The following is a 19,857-nucleotide window of genomic DNA, read 5'->3' on the forward strand; positions in this document are numbered from 1 at the left end:
TTGGGCGAGATAAATTCTTGGAGGTTTATTGATTGTATTTTGAGCCATCTTGTCTAGTAGCGGACTCTCTGTTGGAAGCCCAATACCAGGTGTTTGGAGACAAACCTTGGGACCATCTTGTCACTGTCACAGGTTGCTAATCCTAATGATCTGGTGCAGCATGTCAGGATAAGTCTGGGAGCTAAGAACAAAGGCAGCTCTTAGTGGTTGACGCGTTTCTCCCTACAGCCAGATGTTTCTTGACAAATGGACAACGGCCCCCATTGAGACAAAGTAGCAGAGCCAGTCTCATGCTGACGTCGAAGTGGTTCTGTTCATTGCTTGGCACTCATGCAAGATCTCACCCAGGTGTCGCCGCTATGAATTAATCCTGGCTTAGGCCAGAGCAGTTTTTCGGAAATAATAAAGCTCAGCTTTTAAAAAGAAAAAAAATTAAGTAGCGCAACATGATTCAAACGAACCTGGCCGTTCTGCCCGATTGTGTAACACTAGAGAAGGCGTGCTTACTTTTAACGAGAGACGGGTTTTTCAACGTTAGCCTTTTACCCAGTTCGTTTCTTGTTACTGTCGTATTGATCCCAGGAACGCATGTGCTTGAGCGGCCCTTTCCTTTGAATGTCATGTGGATGCTAAGAGCCCCATGGATTGCACCAAAGGTTCAGTGATACACCTAGAAGTAATGCATGAAGGACAATACCCTTCCTCAGATGTTTGTTCCCCAGCATCTGACGTGTAGACGAATGCCTCCAGATACAGAGCCTCTGTTTGGCTGTTGTCGCTAACAGCTACTGATGGACCAGTCTCTCACAAAGTTCTGTATTCTTTAAAATTTGTTGGATCACCGCATTTTACAGCAGCAAATTCCACGAATTCATTATGTGTTAGGAGAGGAAGTTCTTTTGTCTTTCCTGAATCTGCTGCCCGTCGCAGAGTTTTCCCACGTTCTTATGAGAGAGGGGGGAAATTATCCAATCATTCCGCCCCATTCATAATTTTATAGTCCACTATCACGTCCCCCCTTAGTCATTTACTTTTGCATTAAGAGCAGGTAATTGCTATCTAATCTTTGTCATTTCATGTGTTCAATTTCAGATACGGATTCAAAATTGATGAGCCCGTCACCTGACCTGAGTCCAAAATTGCAGAGCCCACACTCAGTAGTTGTATCTCTGCCCTCTAATCCTTCTCCAGAAGTAAACCCCAAATTCCCTTCAGCCCAAACTCGTGGTGATAAAAATGGCTCCGTAGGTAGAACTGACCTGGAAGTAACACTACTTGCAGAGAAAATTCGCTCTCAGAGCTTCGATGGACTGGGGGACTTGAGCACTGACCCGAGAAGAAGAGGCTACTCATTACCAAATGAACCAAGAAGTAGGAGCAGCTCCATGAATTCTGTGGACAGTGGCTCTAGTTTCTTGACCAGCAGCGATCAAACCTCATCAGAAGTTCAGAGAGAAGGTCAGGTTTCTTCACAGCGGTTCAGTCTGATTAGCTCTGAAGATTTTAATCAGGAATTCATTGTCAAACCCATCAAAGTGAAAAAGAAGAAGAAGAAAAGACCAGGTAAATAGTTAGCAAAACCTGTTCTAACACACTTACAACGTCATCTTTTTGGCGTGTAGTCTGTAACAATGCGCTCAGGTCCAAAACAATATAACATAGATAATAGAATATTGAATGAAACAAGTTCGGTCTCTGGTTAATTTCTGCTTGTTAAATTGGATTCATGTATCTCTTTGTAATGAAAAAAGAGTGAGAGAGGTTGTTGGTTTTCTTGCATGGGTACTCTACAAAATGCAGCCGTTCTTTGGATCTTGGCTTACGTTGGTAAGACTACTTTGATTCAAACAGTGTTATTTTTATTAATTTCTTTAAAACATTTCTTGGCCATTTTTCAGGGCAGAAGCCCTCCCGAGGCAACATACAGCAATAAAATACATAAAAATGTTAAAATATTAAAAGCAATAAAAATGTAAATACAATAAAATATCAAGAAAAAGAAAAACAAGTCAAAAATAAAACCAGCAGCAATGGCAATAGCAGAGCAACAACAGTAATCACATCACACGAAGGCCACGGTGAAATAATATTAGTTTTTCTTACATCAGTAAAACTGGATTGACTTTTTTTTTTTTGGTCCCAAAACTAGCTTAATTGATTAGCTTTAGGTGGCTTGCTCTTTTTGATTGCCATATTTAGCCAGTTTTCTGTGCCTCTCGATGCATGAGTCCAGCCTGTCGCCTGTGGCTTATTCAGAGAGTTTGGTACCTATTTACACTAGATAAATGTTGCCAGGTCGAAAAGATATAAAGATTCCAAGCTGCAGTCTTCAGGCATAGAATTCAGTAGCCTGAGTAGGTAAATATCATGTTTCACTGCTGAAAATAAATAACATTATTAGTATCATTAACATTTATATCGCCCTTTAGAGCATTCAGGGTACTTCACATACATTATCTTGTTGCAATTTGTACAACAACCCTGTAAGGTAGGTAGGTCTTCTTGTTTTCCATATTGCAGATGAGGGGAGGTGGACGGGGGCTGAGAGAGTATGGCTTTAGTATGACCCCGTGGTGACGCTATAGCAGAGGTGTAGTTCAAACCACGGCTTTCCTGGTTCGTAGCTCAGCCTCTTAGCCACTACAAGGCACACTAATAGCTACTACCGCACACCAGTTAAGCTTGCACTCACATGATTGGGAGTATCATTGCTCAATGGTAGAGCACATACTCTCTGTATCAAAGGTCCCTGGTTCGATGCCTGGCATCTCCAGTTAAAAAGACTTCCAAGTAGCCGGGCCGGGGAAAACCTCTGCCCTGGACCCTGGAGAACATCTCCAGTTAAATTAGACAGTAAATGGATACTTTCTATCAGCCTTTCCAAACCTGATACCTTCCAGATGTTTTAGACTACAACTCCCAGCATACCCATGTTGGCTGGGGTTGATGAGAATTGAAGTCCAAAACATGGAGAACACCAGGTTGTGGGAAGGCTGCACAAAATTTGTGTGTGTGTGTGTGTGTGTGTGAAGTAAAGATTAACTGTGGCTTCAACAATAGAATTGCTCCTTGTTTTCAAAATTGTAGTCCCTCAATTAACAAACGTTTTCCCTTTCTTCCCCCAACCTCTCCCCCCACCAACTACCACCTTGTGTGAACTTAGAAAATGGAACCAGGAGAATTCCCAGCTCTCTGGAAAGCTCACCATGTTATGAGCAGCAAGGCTTCGCTGAGAGCCCTCAGTCCTTATATGCAGATTCCCTCTCCGTTAATTCTGGCCTGGCGGGCAGCATCGTGGACCGCTTAAGCACGAGTTCTGCAGACCAGGAAAGCGTATTCAGTGCAGAATCCCAACACGTGTTGCGTGAAGAAAATGGCTCTGAAACGTTCAGTGTTCTTCAGTCTCCCGAGTCGGTAGCTGCTCTCACGCCAGAGGACAATGACAGTGCGCCTGAGCTGCTGAAGTTTTCTAATGGGGAGAGCGAAGTGGGCGGGTCGTCTACCGTGGACTCCTTGACGTCCGGTTCCCCCTCGCTTCTCACAGAAGACAAAGTGGGGAGTGCCGACATTGAGCCGATCTGGAGCCTTCTGTCTGGGCGAACTGAAGCCAGCTCAACGCAGCCGTCCCAAGACGAAGAGTTTCCTCCCCCCTGTAAAACGGACGACACCTTAGATAAATTGGTTCTTCTGGGTACTTCAGATTCTGTGGAAGAGACAAGCCCTGAGAAAGGGATGTCTGTAAATGTGGGAACGGCCTCTAGTGCTGGGGAATCACTTGGCCAGGATGTGGGTGTAGAGACCCACACAAAGCAGGAGCCACAGGAACTTCTAATGGACCCGATCCCCTCCAATCTCACTGTTTCTCCTCCTGCCCTTTCCAGAGAAGAGGCATGTCTTCAAGAGAGTGCGTTACCTGGGCAGGATTTCTGGGGGACATTCAAAGCTGAAACCAGCACGAACCCTGCCAGCGCATTGATAAGCAGCACCCATGACACTGGAGCTGAGAGATCTGCGTCAAGTGATGAAGAGGATATCTATGGGCACAGCTTGCCTTACTCCTCTTCAGAGACTAGTGTGGCAGAAATGGGAGTCTGCCTACCTCCCCAGGATAAAGTCAGAACAAACATAGAAGAGGGAGTGCTTTTAAAGTCCGACCAGGTATGTTCTTGAACACACAGTTGCAACACGTACCAGAGGGTCCCTAGCGTGAGTGGGAGGATCTTGCACTCACCTTAGCCCCGTTCTTTTCCATCAGTTCGCCCACTGCTGCACGCACACCCAGCACCACAGCCACACTGTACCTAAGTGTCCTCTGCAACCCTCAGGAGCGTCCTCTGGAGGACGGTGCAAGGGTTCCAGAAGGAGAAGAGAGGAAGGAAAGCCCCAGTGCATGCACAGAGTTCTGCTTGTGCTTCTCCAGGTCCTGCACATGTTTTATTACAACATTTAGAGGAAACACATTGTCTAGGATGTCGGAGCCAGTCTTACGTGAGCCGCTGAGTGGTCTGCTTGCATCCCAGCTGAGTGTTGGCTCACCAAGAGCTGCATTTAAAAAGATAAATAAATCTGCAAACAGAAATCCCAGGTCCAACAAGTGAAATATATTTCATTTTGGTTTTTTTTGTTACAGAGTAGGGTAATGAATTGGGAAGACCTGTCTGGGACATTGGAAATCAAAGATATGAAGGAGGTGGTGATTTTTGGATACACAGTGTTGTGAAGAGGCACTGTCCCCTTTTCCTGGCTAGTGAAATTTTTTACAGAAATCCATTTTTGTGTTTGAACCTTTACCAGAAAAGATGTATGACTTTATCTGGCTTTCATCAGCGTACGAAACTTGCTCTGAAATTGAGATTTTCAGAATTCTGTTGGAGGCATCAAACGGAGCCATAAAACTCTTTTCTGTGGCTTCAAAATGGAGCCATAAAAGGGGGGGGGGGGTTATGGCAGTTCCCTGGCCATGAGGTTCTCCAGAAACCTTTTGTGTAATGCATGACTATTGAAAAAGGTGTCGGGGCTGGTGACAAAGCTGGAGAAATTCACATGGGGCATAAACATGGAAAACCTATTGCTAGAGTCTAGTAAGAGTTGGTTACTCTTGACCTTCATCTGGTCAACCAAGCAACGAAAGATGCTTTTAGAGAAATGCAGTAAAAACAACAACACTTCCCTTCTGTGACTACAGCGTTCTTATGCCAATGAAGGTACCGTACCCTATTCTAACTCTCCAGTCTTCAGTTTGCAGAGAGCTGGATGGGCTACGCAGGTCCTGGCTATGGAATACTGAGCCTGGTTGTCTCCGATAAATACATTTGGTGCCTGGATTACAAAGGCGGCCTGTACTGTAGTGCTTTACCTAGTGCTGGTCTGCGTTGGCAGAAGTTTGAAGATAATGTCCAGCAGGTGGCAGCCTCTCCTTCAGGTTGGTGAGGGTTCCAGTGTCTTTTTTGCCTTCTACTTGTTTAGGAAAAAATAAGCAGGTTTACGTGGCTCCTCAGTATTCTTCTTTATTTGGTAAAATCGCACATTTATTCCTCTTACATATGGAGCTCATTCTTACAGCAGATAAGGTCGGTGCCTGACCCCTGATGTAATTATGAGCAGTTCACAAAGCTTGAAAACAGAACAGATGAATTTCACCATAAACCTGACGCTTGGTGCAGGCCTCTGGAGCCCAAAATGTTCTTTGGTCTGGGCATTAGTACCCAAAAAATAAAATAAAAACCACAGTAGTCTGAAGATGGAGGGCAAAAGCGTTGAACTTCTTTCACCCCAATAGGTGGATTCCATTTTGGATAAGCTCTCGGAGGCCTCATACTATTGGGAGTGGGGGGGCTAAGGGTGAACAGGACAGGGGGAAAGTACAAAAATAGCCAGATATTTTAGCTTAAAACTGTTATGGCCTGTAACTAAGACTTTTAGAATTTGGTGGTGGTGGTGGTGAGAATGCACAGAAGCCAGGAAACCATCAAACGGTCAGGGGAAATGGGGTGGGGCCACCTGTAGAAGCTTGGTTAGCCAGATTTGACCCCCAGGTGAGCCTGAGGTGCTACCCCCCTGATGGAAGGGTTTCAAGCTGCCTTTTGTCAAAACCCTTTCCTGGATTGTACCAACTCAGGCTGCTGATGGGTGGTTAAGTTACTTGTTTGAATGCTCCTCCAGGAGGTATTCCCTCTCCTGCTTTCTGCACACAGAAACGAAGCATAGGCACAGTTCAGACAACGCATTAGTCAACGCAGTGTGAAAACTCCACTCAGCCGTTGAGTTTCTAGGGGGTACTCCCTACACACAACATGTTCTATCTCTACCATTGTGTGACTGTGGGCTACCGTGGAGTGGAGTAAAATCCATTGCAACATTTGATTGACAGTTCCTCCGCCCTCTCTCTTCCCCCGGTCCTCCCGATGGTATCCCATCAGCCATTGCTGTGAAAACAACAATCCTGGCAGCTCTCCAAGAGCAACACTCCTTCCTTTCGCCGCTCTTGCCAGAGGGAAAAGTCAACTCAACGCAATGGAAAACTCCACGGAGCCCACCACACAACGGTTGTGCAGGAACTCTCCTCTGCACAGCATGGATATTCAGCATGGAGCGTTTTCCCCAAAAACGCCATGGGATGGTGTTTTCCCATCAGACAACACATTTCTCAACGGTGGTGGAAAAATTCCACTGTGGAGTTCTAAAACCACAGTTGAGCAACATGTCTGAACTAAGCCATCCTGTGGAAAAGGTAGCTTTGACATTCTCATGTTCTGTGTGGATGGAGGTTTGGGGAGTGGAGAGAATGTTCAGACAGAGAAACGTCAATGAAAATACGTAACTTAAGAGGCCTTTCAGACTTTACAAATTCGAATAACCCAGCTAAGGAACACAATTGGATTGTGTAAAAATGCAGAGCGGTGTTACCTTGCACTAAATGTGACTCTTCTTATTAATCTGAGGCTCCTTCTGCAGGGACTCTTCTCTGGAAAGTTGAACAAAAAACCAATAAAGCCTTTGCCTGTGGAAAAGTAACAATAAAAGGGAAACGTCACTGGTACGAAGCTTTACCCGAATCGGCTTTTGTATCTTTGAGTGATGACACTGCCTGGATTATTCGAACGAATGGAGATCTGTATCTGCAAACAGGTACCTACGTTAGGAACTTAGAAAGCGACCTTATGCTGAGTCAGACCAGTGGTCCAACTAGCCCAGTGCTGTTGACACTGACTGGCAGCGGTTCCCCAGGGTTTCAGGCAGGATTCTTTCTTTCCTAGCCCTACCTGGAGATGGCGGGGAGGAACCCTGGGATCTTCCACATGCAAAGCGGTTATTCTTACGTTAGAGTGATGTCGTTTCCCCCGCAAATTACTTTGGCCTGGTTCAGACAACACTAAACCACGCTGCTTAACCACAAAATGGTTAATGGAATGCATTAAACCTGCTGGAGGTTCTTCAACAGACATATTAATACTAAAAGTGTTCTCTCAAGGTAGTAGAAAGTTTTTTTGTGGGGAGGGGAAGCACCATTCTAGTGATTGTTATAAGAAATGAGAACATGACAATCTCTGGATCTTGTTTACCTTAAATTGCATTTGGACAGTCTCAGTTTAAATTCTTTTGGGGGATTATTGGCTTGGATCCATGCTTTTGCAGATGGAGGAACGTCTTCCATACAAAAAAGGACTCTCTTCCAGTGGAGGCTCCCGCTGGAGGAGTCGGAGCAGCAACCACATTACACCAGTTTTAAAATCTGTTCACTGTCTGCTGATTAGCTTCCAGGTGAAGTACAAAGTGTTGGTTATCACCTTTAAAGCCCTACGTGGTTTGGGTCCAGGCTACCTGCGGGATCGCCTTCTCCTGTACAATCTGCCCTGCACACTCAGGTCCTCTGGGAAGAATCTACTTCGGCTAGCAAAAACTAGATTAACAACGGTTACCCAGAGGACCTTTTCTTCTGCTGCTCCCAGACTGTGGAATGGCCTGCTGGAGGAGATTCATCAACTTGACAGTCTTTTAGAATTTAAAAAAGCAATAAAGACTGATCTATTCCGGCAGGCCTATCCAGTGGAATTTTATAATGTTTTCAAGATGTTTTAATCATGTATGGTATGTTTTTAATCAGTTTTTAATGTGTATTTTATATCATGTTTTTATACTGTGTTTTATACTTTGAATGGTTTTAGTTTTTGTGAACCGCCCAGGGAGCTTCGGCTGTTGGGCGGTATAAAAATGCAATAAATAAAATAAGTAAATAATGAAATGTTCTCCAATTCCCTCCTTTCCCTTACAACCCCCAACGACACCTCCCGTGCTCTTCCAGAAGGCCTTAGTATGGAAATCTTACAAAAGAAGTAGCTTGATTTATTTGCAAAATGTGGGGTTTAGTTACTGCTCTGCTTTTACCACAACTCTCATGCAGTGTATTATGATGAAATTATGAAATATGTTTCATGCTTGGACAACTAATCCTTTCCCAATGGACTCTTGCACCTGAGAGCATAAACCTTGTCTTGGGTGACAGGTACACTGGGCTATAACAGGTTTTTACCATAAAGGAGTCCCCAGAGGACCCTTGGGAAATTTTCATCTGACCCCCTGGAGGCTCTGGAGAAATGGTTGCCCACAGTTTTATGTTTGGTTCATGCTTTAATATCATGCCCTTGCTGTGCCAGTGCAAGTGTGCTCTGTTAATCATGTAGGGCTTGCTACTTGTTGCCATCCTGAGTTTGTGTGGGAAAAATACTTCCAGCCCATGGATCAGCGGCGACTGGCGGCTATTGAGCTGGACATAACTCTTGGATAGCTCCTTTAGAGTTCTGACTGAAACCAGGAGCAGATCTACCGCCCCACTGACATTGGAGCCACTAGCCTACACTGCCACAGACCATGGCCTAAAGCAGTTTTGCCTCAACCTGGTGCTCTCCAGATATGGTGGACTACAACTCCCAGCAGCCCTGACTATTTGCCATGCTGGCTGGGGAATACTGGGAGTTTTGGTCCTACACATCTGGAGAGGACCGGGTTGGGGAAGTCTGGCCAAAAGAATAGAGCAGATATCAAAAATAGAGAAACTCTCCATCCCCTCTATGGAGGGAAGCCTGTTATCCTGCTAATATGAGCAATAGCTGTCTGCTGAGTTTTCTTTTTATGCAGAAGAATGCCTTCCTCTTTAAAAAGGCCTGTATATGTCCAAATTAATTAAATTCAATGAGCTTATAGAGTCCTGGTATATACCTGCCCAGAAGAAGAAATCTCAACAAGCAACTCTAGGACTCTTCATTTAAGAATAATGTGCTCCTTTCAGGAACCACATTTTTAACTCTGTCCAAAGCAGTAATAGATCCCACCGTAGCACTTTACTTATTAATGGCAACTACAAATGCATCTTTTTTACTTGGTGGTTCTATGTTATTGGATTAGTCTTCAAAGAGTCTTGTGAATGAATGCGCAGAAATGGAAAAGCAAGCAGTTTAAATAAAAACTGGCTTGTATTGAACCCAGTGTTATTGCAGGACGCAGGGAAATGTGTTAAGGAGCAAGCCGCAAGCTAAAAGCACAGCCATGGTACCCCAAATTAAGTCCCAACCTCTATAGAAAGTGGATAAAAATGCTAAGCAAAAAATGAACCTCAAAATTGTATGAGCAAAAATGGAGGCAATGCACTTAATTGCTGCTCTGTATTTTACTTGAAGGCCTGAGTGTGGATCGTCCCTGTGCCAGAGCAGTAAAGGTGGAGTGTCCGTATCCGCTATCGCAGGTTACAGCCAGAAATAACGTTGTCTGGGCATTGACTGAGCAGCGGGCGCTTCTCTACCGTGAGGGTGTGAGCAGCTTCTGCCCTGAAGGGGAGCAGTGGAAATGCGACATCATCAGGTAAGCAACGTTGAATCAAGTTGGTCTGTTCTGTAAGAGTTCTCGATTTCGCAACGATTGGATTTTTGTCATCATCTTAGTTTAGACTTGCACATGTTTAGAGAGCACATTTCATCACGTGAGTTGGCCGATTTCCTCATCTGGGTGGTAGCTTTCATTGACCTGTGAAATGACAGAAAAAGTACTCTGCAGAGAAGGAGAAAGTATCGATTCATTACTGGAGTAAGGCAGGAAGGCATCCCAGTTCCCATTTAATATTGCACAGGCTTGGGATAAGCTTGTGTGCCCACCTTAAAATGGACAGTTACTGCTTTAATTTACACTGTAATAATCAGGGCTGTGTGTCTACTCTACGCTAAAATAAATAAATAGTTCAAAGTCTTGTGACCAGACAAATACAAATTTGGCCCCAAGAAAAGCTGAACTTTGCTGCCTGTATAAATTATACAAATTGAGCAGATTTGCATGCATACTCTTCATTATTGAAGATTTGTACAGCCGATTGTACCCATAGCTTTTCGGTCAAATAGTTATGTAATAAATAACATTTATTTTAGCTTATTCTTTGTACGTGGTTTGTACTGTCTGCTTACAAAACTTCGAGGCAGCCAGTGGCGTGCATGGTGGAGCGATCGTTAGGTCTAACTATATCCCATTGAAAACAATTCAATTTCTTTCAGTGGGACCGCGTTGAAAAAGCTGAATCACATCCAGTGGCTAAAACGATCAAATGGCCCTGAGCTGTTCTGATTTTAGGTTATTGAGCTGGAAATAAATAGATGGGGAAAGTTAGCTTGGCATAGTACAGACTGTATCTTTGAGGGGAGCAGGGGATATGCCTGTGCATAAATGGATTTTGTTTGTTTTTGCAGTGAAATGCAAGCTCTGGAACCGGTGTGTGTCACTCTTGGAGACCAACAGACCATTTGGGTTTTGGACATCCATGGGAATCTGTGGTTCAGAGCAGGTGTCGTTTCAAAGAAGCCGCAAGGGGACGATAACCACTGGTGGCAAGTAGGCATTCCGTATTCTGTTCTCGGTAAATGCAGAGGGGCTTTAGCTTGTGGGTAAAGCGCATGTTTCGCATGCATAAAGGTCCAGTTTCATTCCCAGCCAAACGATCTCACTGGGGAAGACCTCTGTATGAGGCCCTGGACAACCACTGTCCATCCAGTTCTGTCTAGATCAGCCTTCCTCAACCTGGAGCGCTCTAGATGTGTTGGACTGCACCTCCCAGAATGCCCCAGCCAGCAGAGCTGGCTGGGGCATTCTGGGAGTTGTAGTCCAACACAACTGGAGCGCCCCAGGTTGTGGAAGGCTGGTCTAGATGAAGTTCCCATCCAGGGAATTGTGGTGCCTCTTTGCTTTTACTCATTAATCTACACACTAATCTACACATGGAGTGTGTTCAGAAGAGGGCAACAAGGATGATCAGGGGGTCTGGAAACAAAGCCCTGTGAGGAGAAACTGAAAGAACTGGGCACGTTTAGCCTGGAGAAGAGAAGATTGAGGGGAGACATGATAGCACTCTTCAAATACTTGGAAGGTTGTCACACAGAGAAGGGCCAGGATCTCTTCTCGATCCTCCCAGAATGCAGGACACGGAATAACGGGCTCAAGTTAAAGGAAGCCCTATTCTGGCTGGACATCAGGAAAAACTTCCTGACTGTTAGAGCAGTCCGACAATGGAACCAATTGCCTAGGGAGGTTGTGGGCTCTCCCACACTAGAGGCCTTCAAGAGGCAGCTGGACAGCCATCTGTCAGGGATGCTTTAGGGTGGATTCCTGCATTGAGCAGGGGGTTGGACTCGATGGCCTTGTAGACCCCTTCCAACTCCACTATTCTATGATATGATTCTATGATCCTTTCCTAGGATATTTCAGAGCCACTGAATTTTATTGTCAGCATGCCAAGTTGCTCACTGTTGTTTCTTTCCCGTGTCTCTCATTCTGAAGCATCAAACTCAAACAACAACGTGCAAAGCTTGGGGGACTCATTATTTCCCAAACGTCTTACAATGCCACCACTCCCCCCATCTTTTCTTTTTTTGCCAGTAGTCAAAAGTAGTCAATTACCTGCAAACATTAGAAACGACTTAAAAGTCCCATTGCTCTCAATTGGAGAGTTAATTCTTGCAGAATAATCTCTCATATTGAAATCAATGAGACTTAGGAAAGGGCTTGACATTGGTTAACATCATATCTGTGGTGTTTTCCTCCTTTTGTGTCTTCAGAGGCTGTGGAGGGTGGAGGTCTCACTGCCATGCTGGATGGACCCTTGGTCTGATTTAGCCAGGGAGGTTGTAATGTTCTTTTGTATATCTCCCTCACCCCCGCAGGTAAGCATTACCGATTATGTCGTGTTTGACCAGAGCAGCCTTTTCCAGACCATAATCCAGGCTACCCAGACAGTAGCCACAGTAGCCCAGGCCCCGGTTGAGAAGGTAGCCGACAAACTCCGCACAGCTTTCTGGTCACAGCAGCTTCAGTGTCAGCCGAGCCTCCTTGCGGTCAGCAGCAGCGGCGTCTGGATCTCCTCTGGAAAGAACGAGTTTCACGTAGCTAAAGGAAGCCTCGTAGGTAGGTGCGTTTTTCTTGCTTGTAATGGCAAAGCCAGCAGCACATGGATGTGACTCTGATCGTTGCAGTTTAATGTAGAACATTCCCAGAAGCAGACTTGGCCAGCTGCAGTTGCATTATTATGATATAGCAATGGTCAAAGTCTTGCACATTCGTGCTGTTGCAGGGTACACTGCTGTGCCTATGTAAGCCCTACATCATCCTGTACTTTAGCGTTTCCCCCCTCTGTTCTGGGGAGGAGGAGGCAGCTCGCGTGGGGAACTTGGAAAGGAGTACACAACTTGACTCTGTATCAGGGATGGGGAACATGTGGCCCTCCAGATGTTGCAGTCCAACAGCATCTGGAAGGCCACACCTTCTCCATCCCTTGTCTATATCACAGCCAGGCATGTTGCTACTTTCCTGGCATGTCATAAATCCCTGCTGCCCAAGTTGCAGATTTGCTACCCATGTTATAGAATTTATCATTAATTACACTTTCGTTCCACCATTCCTCCAGGGAGCTCAAGGCAGCATACAGAGCCGTTGCCAAGCAGTCTCCCCTCTGGGCACCCACTGGGCCCAGACTTGCTGAACTTGAGCAAAGCTGCCCCATCATGTACCTTCAGACCATCCTCAAGAATGAATCCAGAGGGCTGCTTTAAATCTTTATTGGTATCTCTGTCTTATCCTTTTCTGGAAAGACATCTCGTCAGGGATAGTTAAGGCACGGTTATGGAGTCTTGTACTTTTTAGCTAAGATTTAATTAGAAGTAGCCTGGAAGGCTTTGGGGCCTGGTCAGCCTCTGGAATGTTACAATCTGTGTGAATTGGTCTCTGTCAGTGTTCTCAGAGCAGAGTTGTGGGAGTGCCTGTACACCTTGCAAGCCACCTGCTTGCCTCAGCCTTGGTAGAGAAGCTGTCTGTGAGAAATTGATAGAGAAAGGGTGGGGGCTTGCAGAAGGGTCGTCCAGAGTGAAGCGCCATCTTGGTGGGCTGAGCAGCGATGCCCTGTTTGGACGGGAGCATTTCTGAAAGGCCAAAGCCCCTGTCTGTCAAGTAGTCTGGAAGAGGCCTACGCCTCCCTGTTTAAGCTGGTGCAAAGGCGAGGAGCCTTTGCTAGGAACTTCTGCTCTGCATTCCTGGAAAATCTCCCTGGTTGGATCCATCATCGTCTGAGACTTGGGGACACTCTGCACATGCTCCCTCCTAAGTGGAACTTTGGATTACCAAGAACTTGCCATGACAAGTGCTGTGAGGGTTTTCATAGACTTGAACTCTCATTTGCTGTGGATTGTGTGTCTTGTCATCATTGAAGGACCTTTTGAGGGTATTTGAGGGTATACCTTTCCCCATGATCTTGTTTAAGCCTTGACCATGTTGCCTTTGAGTTCCCAACATATGATCCGAGGTTGGACCAGCTCTCTTGGGGTGGTTTGTTAGGCCTTTCAAGAATTTGTTCCTTTGATTGCCTGAGGGATCATGTCAGGAATCATCCCCTTCCCTTTTCCGGGTTTGGAAGCCGTGTATGAATTGTCCTTCCTTTGTGTTCAGAACCGTGGAGATGGCAGCAGCGAAACCGCGTTGATGGTTTAGCTGGAGGGCTAAATTCTACAGTTGAAAGTGATTAATCCGACTCTCATTGAAGTCTAGTAGTCAAGCTGCCTAGAAAACTGCATGGTCACAATCTCGCTGCCGTTCACAGTTTTATTTGTCATGACTGGAGGCTTTGTGAGGTGTGGTTTTTTTAATGTCCTAGCTTTCTTTTCTTAAATTGAATGTGTAGCCTCGGGGCACGATTTGAATATCTGGGTATGCCGTCTATTGGGCAGTGGGGATGCTACTAACTTTCTTCACCTTCCCCAGAGGCCACATGGTGAGTTTTTTTCCTACATAAACTATTTTTGGGATTTATACACTCTTTTTCTACATATCGCAATGCCCATGTTCTAACCAATATGATCCTTTTCTGCCTTAATATCTCAAAATTAAATTTGGGGGGGTGATGTGTGTGTGTGTGTGTGTGTGTGTCTGTATTAGTTTTCTATAACGAGTTCTGGTTGAAGAATTTGGGTTTTCAACACTCAGTGTTCGTGAATCTTCTCTCCACCCCCTCCCCAGGTATCATGTTCAGGTGGGTTTCACATATATCTGAGATCTGTTCGCCACTTATACAAAGAACCAAGCAAATCGTTCCATAGCTAATAACTGCAGTGAATGGCTATGAACCTCTGTCTGGATTACATTTGCTGCCTTTCAGCTTCTGAATTCTTGGTTTCTGCTATCCTGCCTGTCATCACAGAACTACACCAATATAGTGAAGAAGTGTTATCTTAAACCAAAATCAGTTCGAAAAACAAAGGGGTTTAAGGAAACTAATATAAAACAATATTCTGAAATAGAAATGGAGCTATGCATACTGAATGGAATCATATATCCGTAGAAAATATATATTTAATCATTGAACAAATGTATATGCTTTAAAATTACAATATAAAGTTATCCCAAATGTGTTTCAACCGACATGGTCTTCATCAGTGGGAAAAGTTTAAACTATATATTTTTAAAAAAGAAGTTATTGCCCCAAATACAGGACTTCCAATAGGACCTATAAAACAGAGACAGAAACTTCTGTATTGGTTGCCAAAACCTGTTAATACTGTCCCCACATGGAGCCCAAGAATTTAACCTAATAGTAATTGTTTTACCAAAAATATTGGCTTCTATAAATCTCCTATGCATCTATCTTGGATACGTCAGAAAGAGCGGGGGACTTAACGTTCCCTCCTGTCGTTACGAAACTGGGGGATAAAAATATATATCTGATTAACTGTTACAAATTGGCATATTCTAAAAAACACTACAACCAGAGGAGATTTCTTATCTGAGGTGCAGTCTACCGTGAGATTCTCCCGTGTGGGCTGCACTGAAATGAAATAGTCATCGGCCAGTGAAAGCTCTACTCTGATCACAGCTGCTTATTTCAGTGGCTGCTTGAGCAAGATTGAATAAAGCTCCCAGTGGAGTTTCAGCAAGACTTACTCAACAGCCGATTGCTTTAACAGGGCTTGCGTGGGACCAGGTCCAGGGAACTGAGCAGCTCCTCTGTCAGCTCTAGAAATGCTTCCTTTCCTCAAGTCAGGGAGCTGGGAGCCCCAGCCAAACCCATCCTAGACCAATTTGCCATCACTTTATGCTAAGTTATAACTGCATCCTGTCTTGACTGAAGGTTAAAACGGTATCGTGAAGTTTGAAAATAAAAATGAAGTTGGGTCGTTCTCCTGGGGACGCTTGTTCATGCACTGGTTATTTCTCGGTTGGACTACTGCAACCTTCTTCTCTCTGGCCTTCCTTCTTCTCACATCAGTCCGTTGGTTTCTGTCCACCACTCTGCCGCTAAGATCATCTTCTTGGCTCGCCGCTCTGACCATGTTACTCCACTTCTGAAATCTCTTAATTGGCTTCCAATACACTTCAGAATCCAATATAAACTTCTCCTGTTGACCTTCAAAGCTTTCCACGGTCTAGCTCCGCCCTATCTCTCCTCTCTCATCTCAAACTATTGCCCCGCTCGTGCTCTTCGCTCCTCTGATGCCATGTTTCTCACCTGCCCAAGGGTCTCTACTTCCCTTGCTCGGCTTCGTCCATTCTCTTCTGCTGCCCCTTACGCCTGGAACGCTCTCCCAGAACATTTGAGATCTACAACTTCAATCACAGCTTTTAAAGCTCAGCTAAAAACTTTTCTTTTTCCTAAAGCTTTTAAAACTTGATGTTGCTCAGACTTTAGACTGTTAGTTATACTGTTATACTGTTAGTTTTACCTTACCCTGTGCCTGTTTACCCTACCCAGTGCCTGTTTCCATTCTCTTCCCCTCCTTATTGCTTTACTACGATTTTATTAGAATGTAAGCCTATGCGGCAGGGCCTTGCTATTTACTGTTTTACTCTGTACAGCACCATGTGCATTGATGGGGCTATATAAATAAATAATAATAATAATAATAATAATAATAATAATAATAACATTTCTGTGATCTCTCAGCAAGTATGATCTCTAGCCTTTGTCAAGAGCATAACAAATCAAATAAATTCATGCATAAATTCAGGAAAATAAGATCTCCTTCTAGCAGCCAAGAAGTCCAAGAAGGCAATTCAGTGCAAGTTTCACACACATTTGTCAGCATGGCAGATTGTGTGAAACTTTGTGTAGTCTATATCGGAACCTGTCCACAATAATCTCATCTTTGTGTTTGCTTATATACTGTAGACAGGAGAGACTGAAACCAGCGAAAGTTAGGAAAAAAACCCCAAAACCTTGCAGGCAGGAGCTATCTCTGTTGCAGCTGGATAGTTTCAAGGTGATAGACTTAGCAACTTCCAGAGGTTGCGCAGATGTTTTCTTTGACTTCTGAGGTCAGGAATGTGTGTTGCTCCAACTTTCTGAAAGGGAAACGCTTGCATGGTGACTTCACTTGAAGGAACTGGGAGAGGGAGAGGGAATGACAGACCTGCCTTTAACCGCCCAGAGAGCTTCGGCTATTGGGTGGTAAAAAAATGTAATAAATAAATAAATAAAATCTTCTGCTCTGATCCCAAGACCATTTTACACTTCCCTGTGCCTGTTTGCATTCTCTTTCCCTCCTTATTGTTTACTACAACTTTATTAGATTGTAAGCCTATGCGGCAGGGTCTTGCTATTTACTGTGTAATCTGTACAGCACCATGTACATTGATGGTGCTATATAAATAAATAAATAAATAATAATAATAATTCATTTGTTTGTTCATTATGTTTCTGTACTGCCCAACAGCCAAAGCTCCCTGGGTAGTTTACTAAGATTAAAACCTTATACTACAACATCAAATATCAAAACCATTTACATACAAAATCTATACATAATTTTAGCAAATAACAGTAAGAAATCCCAGGATTTGTTAAATATGCCGTCAAATGCCTGGGAGTAGAGCAAATGGGTCACGAAATTTCATGGAGAGATGGGTGAGTCAGTACTTTCCTAGGACAGAACTAAATTAGGATAGGTTGCAACCTGTCCTGAGCCCTTTGAATAGGGTGGGGGGAAAGGATAAGTAAACACTTCTGCAAAGGTCTAGGTTGTATATATCCCTTTACAGGACATCCTGTAACAGCAGAATGCCCAAATATAGACTCTTGACTGGCACATCTGCTTAGGGCTACAAAGTAAATTTAGAATTAAGTGGATCTGAAATAAAGAATATGTTTACTTTTGTATATATGCTGAATCAAATATATTGACGCTTGGGGGTGAGAATTTACCTAGGGCTTATTCTGCTTATTCATTTCTGTTGTGAGATGTATACTTTATTTTATTCATGAACCACTGTGGAGTCCAGAGAGCAGTGTTGAGAAGTTCTGTGTCTGTAAAAATGGGACTACGAATCGGTCTTGCTTGAGTTGTCTAGAAGCTGAATTAGAGTACCATGAAACAGTTTCCATATTGAACAAAAATCAGCAGTTCTGTGAACTAAGATTTCAGTGTTTTATATTGGCCTGAAAACTAGCAGCGGCATAAGAAAGTGGAAAGCTCGAAGACTCAGTTGCATACCAGAGCAGTCATTTGCATGTTGGGCTTGGATGTCCAGGTTCAAGACCCATTGGGTCATGATGTTTAATCAGGATGGGTGAGACATCCTCCTACTACCTAGGACAGAGCTAAATTAGTAACCTGCCCTGAGCCCTTTGAATAGGGTGGGTGAAAATATAAATAAACGCTCCACAAAAAGTCTAGGTTGTATCAATCCTTTTACAGGGAAATAATAGTTGTTCAAACTGGATGCTGAGTAGTATCTTTTTGGGAATCATCACTGTGAATGGAAACCTCCCTCCAAATCCATTGCAAGTGTTCATGTTCTAATCAAGATACAAGTTTAACAGTTACGTAACTTAAATCAGAAATCTTGGGAGCACTAAAGGAGTTTGGGGCAGAGTTGAGAGCATTGGGCAGGTATGTTTTTCATGCTTATGCTCCCTCTGCTTCTTTCTTCAGGTACATATTGGAATCACGTTGTGCCTCGTGGAACTGCTTCGGGCACAAAATGGGCTTTTGTGTTGGCTTCTGCAGCTCCAACGAAAGAAGGTAAAACCTGGCTTGCTTGGGGGCTGCCTTGTAAGTTTACGGTGCATTTCAGCTTGGCAGGAGAAAAAGACAAGTCTTGATCTTACCCATCCATAGCTGGTTTAAAGTTTGCATGAATATATATTAATTGCCTGAACTTTAAGTATGCTTACTTTGGTTAGCTAACTTTCACTATTTTGTGTTTCTATGGTAGTTAGGCTAGCGCCCCCTCAATGCTGTATCACTGGGGTCTCCAACATGGTGCCCGTGGACACCAATGCGCCCACGGACACATCTGTTGGTGTCCTCCAAGCTAACTGCTCTCCTGATTTTGATTCATAAAAGTAAAATAAAGCACACCCACCCAACTCTGCCTTGTATTTAGGTTCTTGGCTGAGTTGGGTGCTGCAGTTGAACACATCTGAAGGGAAAGGCTGATCTAACTAAATGTGACATGTTAGAAGGGGATTGTGCTGAATTTTAAGGCACATCATTGGAAGTCTAGAAGAGGGTGCTGAGCTCTTCTTTCGCTTTTCCATCCAAAACTGCCATCTCACTGCAGCAGTACCAGAAGTAAGCCACAGTAAGAGCGAATCAGCTAGGAGGAGGCAGTTTGGAAGGAAACTTGCAGGTGGGACTAGGGTTTAGCACCACCCTCTTCCTTGACCCTACATATGAAATCACTGTTTGGCAGCACCCAGTGTTATTCAACGCTGGTCTTCCACCATTATATTTAGTTAGAGAATCCATGCTGGGGGTGGGGGTGGGGGGCAGAAAAGAAAGATGCCATAGGGGTGAAGCAGAGAAGACGTAATTCATTGAGTGGGACAAGAAAAAGGATCCACGGGAGGTGGGGGAGGTGAGCAGAAAAGGGAGTCTCTTTGGGGAAATTGATAAATGCACCTGCTGGCTGGTAAATTTTGCCTCCCCCTGAGTTAAACTCTTAGGGCAGTATCCTACTGTGGGCATGCTAGTGCAATGGAGAGTTAGGGCTTCTTAAAATAATCAGAAAGAATTAGAAATGCTCATTTCCAGAAAGGGGCAGGTCAGCAGAGCTTGCAGAAGGGAACTCCACCGGCCTGTCTTGATCCGGAAAGAGACATTGCCTCTTGTTTCTGGGGTTACTTTAGAAAGCGCTAACTCCCCATGGTGGTCAGTACTGCTGGTGCTGTTAGATCAATGTTCTTTGGAATGTTCGCTGGAATGGTGGAGTCGTGCTTAAGGGCTGTTTGGATCTCGTCCTTGGGTGAAAAGAACATTGATCTAACAGTGCAACAGAATGAGTGTGAGCGCAGTAGCAGTTTGGGATTTTGCCCTTGATATTGTTATTTGTGATGTCAAGGAATTC

General features: G+C 44.3%; 1 protein-coding gene across 2 annotated transcripts in view; it reads left to right on the top strand.

Annotated features, from left to right (window-relative positions):
- Nucleotides 1–19,857, top strand: part of TECPR2 (tectonin beta-propeller repeat containing 2) — a 53,446-nt gene that overhangs the window by 11,665 nt on the left and 21,924 nt on the right. For both annotated transcript variants that reach the window (XM_063118070.1, XM_063118069.1), the window contains exons 8-15: nucleotides 1,093–1,563; nucleotides 3,164–4,158; nucleotides 5,239–5,422; nucleotides 6,955–7,128; nucleotides 9,675–9,855; nucleotides 10,728–10,869; nucleotides 12,195–12,435; nucleotides 18,441–18,530. In XM_063118070.1, the coding sequence (XP_062974140.1) occupies nucleotides 1,093–1,563; nucleotides 3,164–4,158; nucleotides 5,239–5,422; nucleotides 6,955–7,128; nucleotides 9,675–9,855; nucleotides 10,728–10,869; nucleotides 12,195–12,435; nucleotides 18,441–18,530 (2,478 nt within the window). The remainder of the gene's footprint in view (nucleotides 1–1,092; nucleotides 1,564–3,163; nucleotides 4,159–5,238; nucleotides 5,423–6,954; nucleotides 7,129–9,674; nucleotides 9,856–10,727; nucleotides 10,870–12,194; nucleotides 12,436–18,440; nucleotides 18,531–19,857) is intronic.

The sequence above is a fragment of the Elgaria multicarinata genome, chromosome 2 (genome assembly GCF_023053635.1).
Source record: "Elgaria multicarinata webbii isolate HBS135686 ecotype San Diego chromosome 2, rElgMul1.1.pri, whole genome shotgun sequence".
NCBI classification, from domain to species: domain Eukaryota; kingdom Metazoa; phylum Chordata; class Lepidosauria; order Squamata; family Anguidae; genus Elgaria; species Elgaria multicarinata.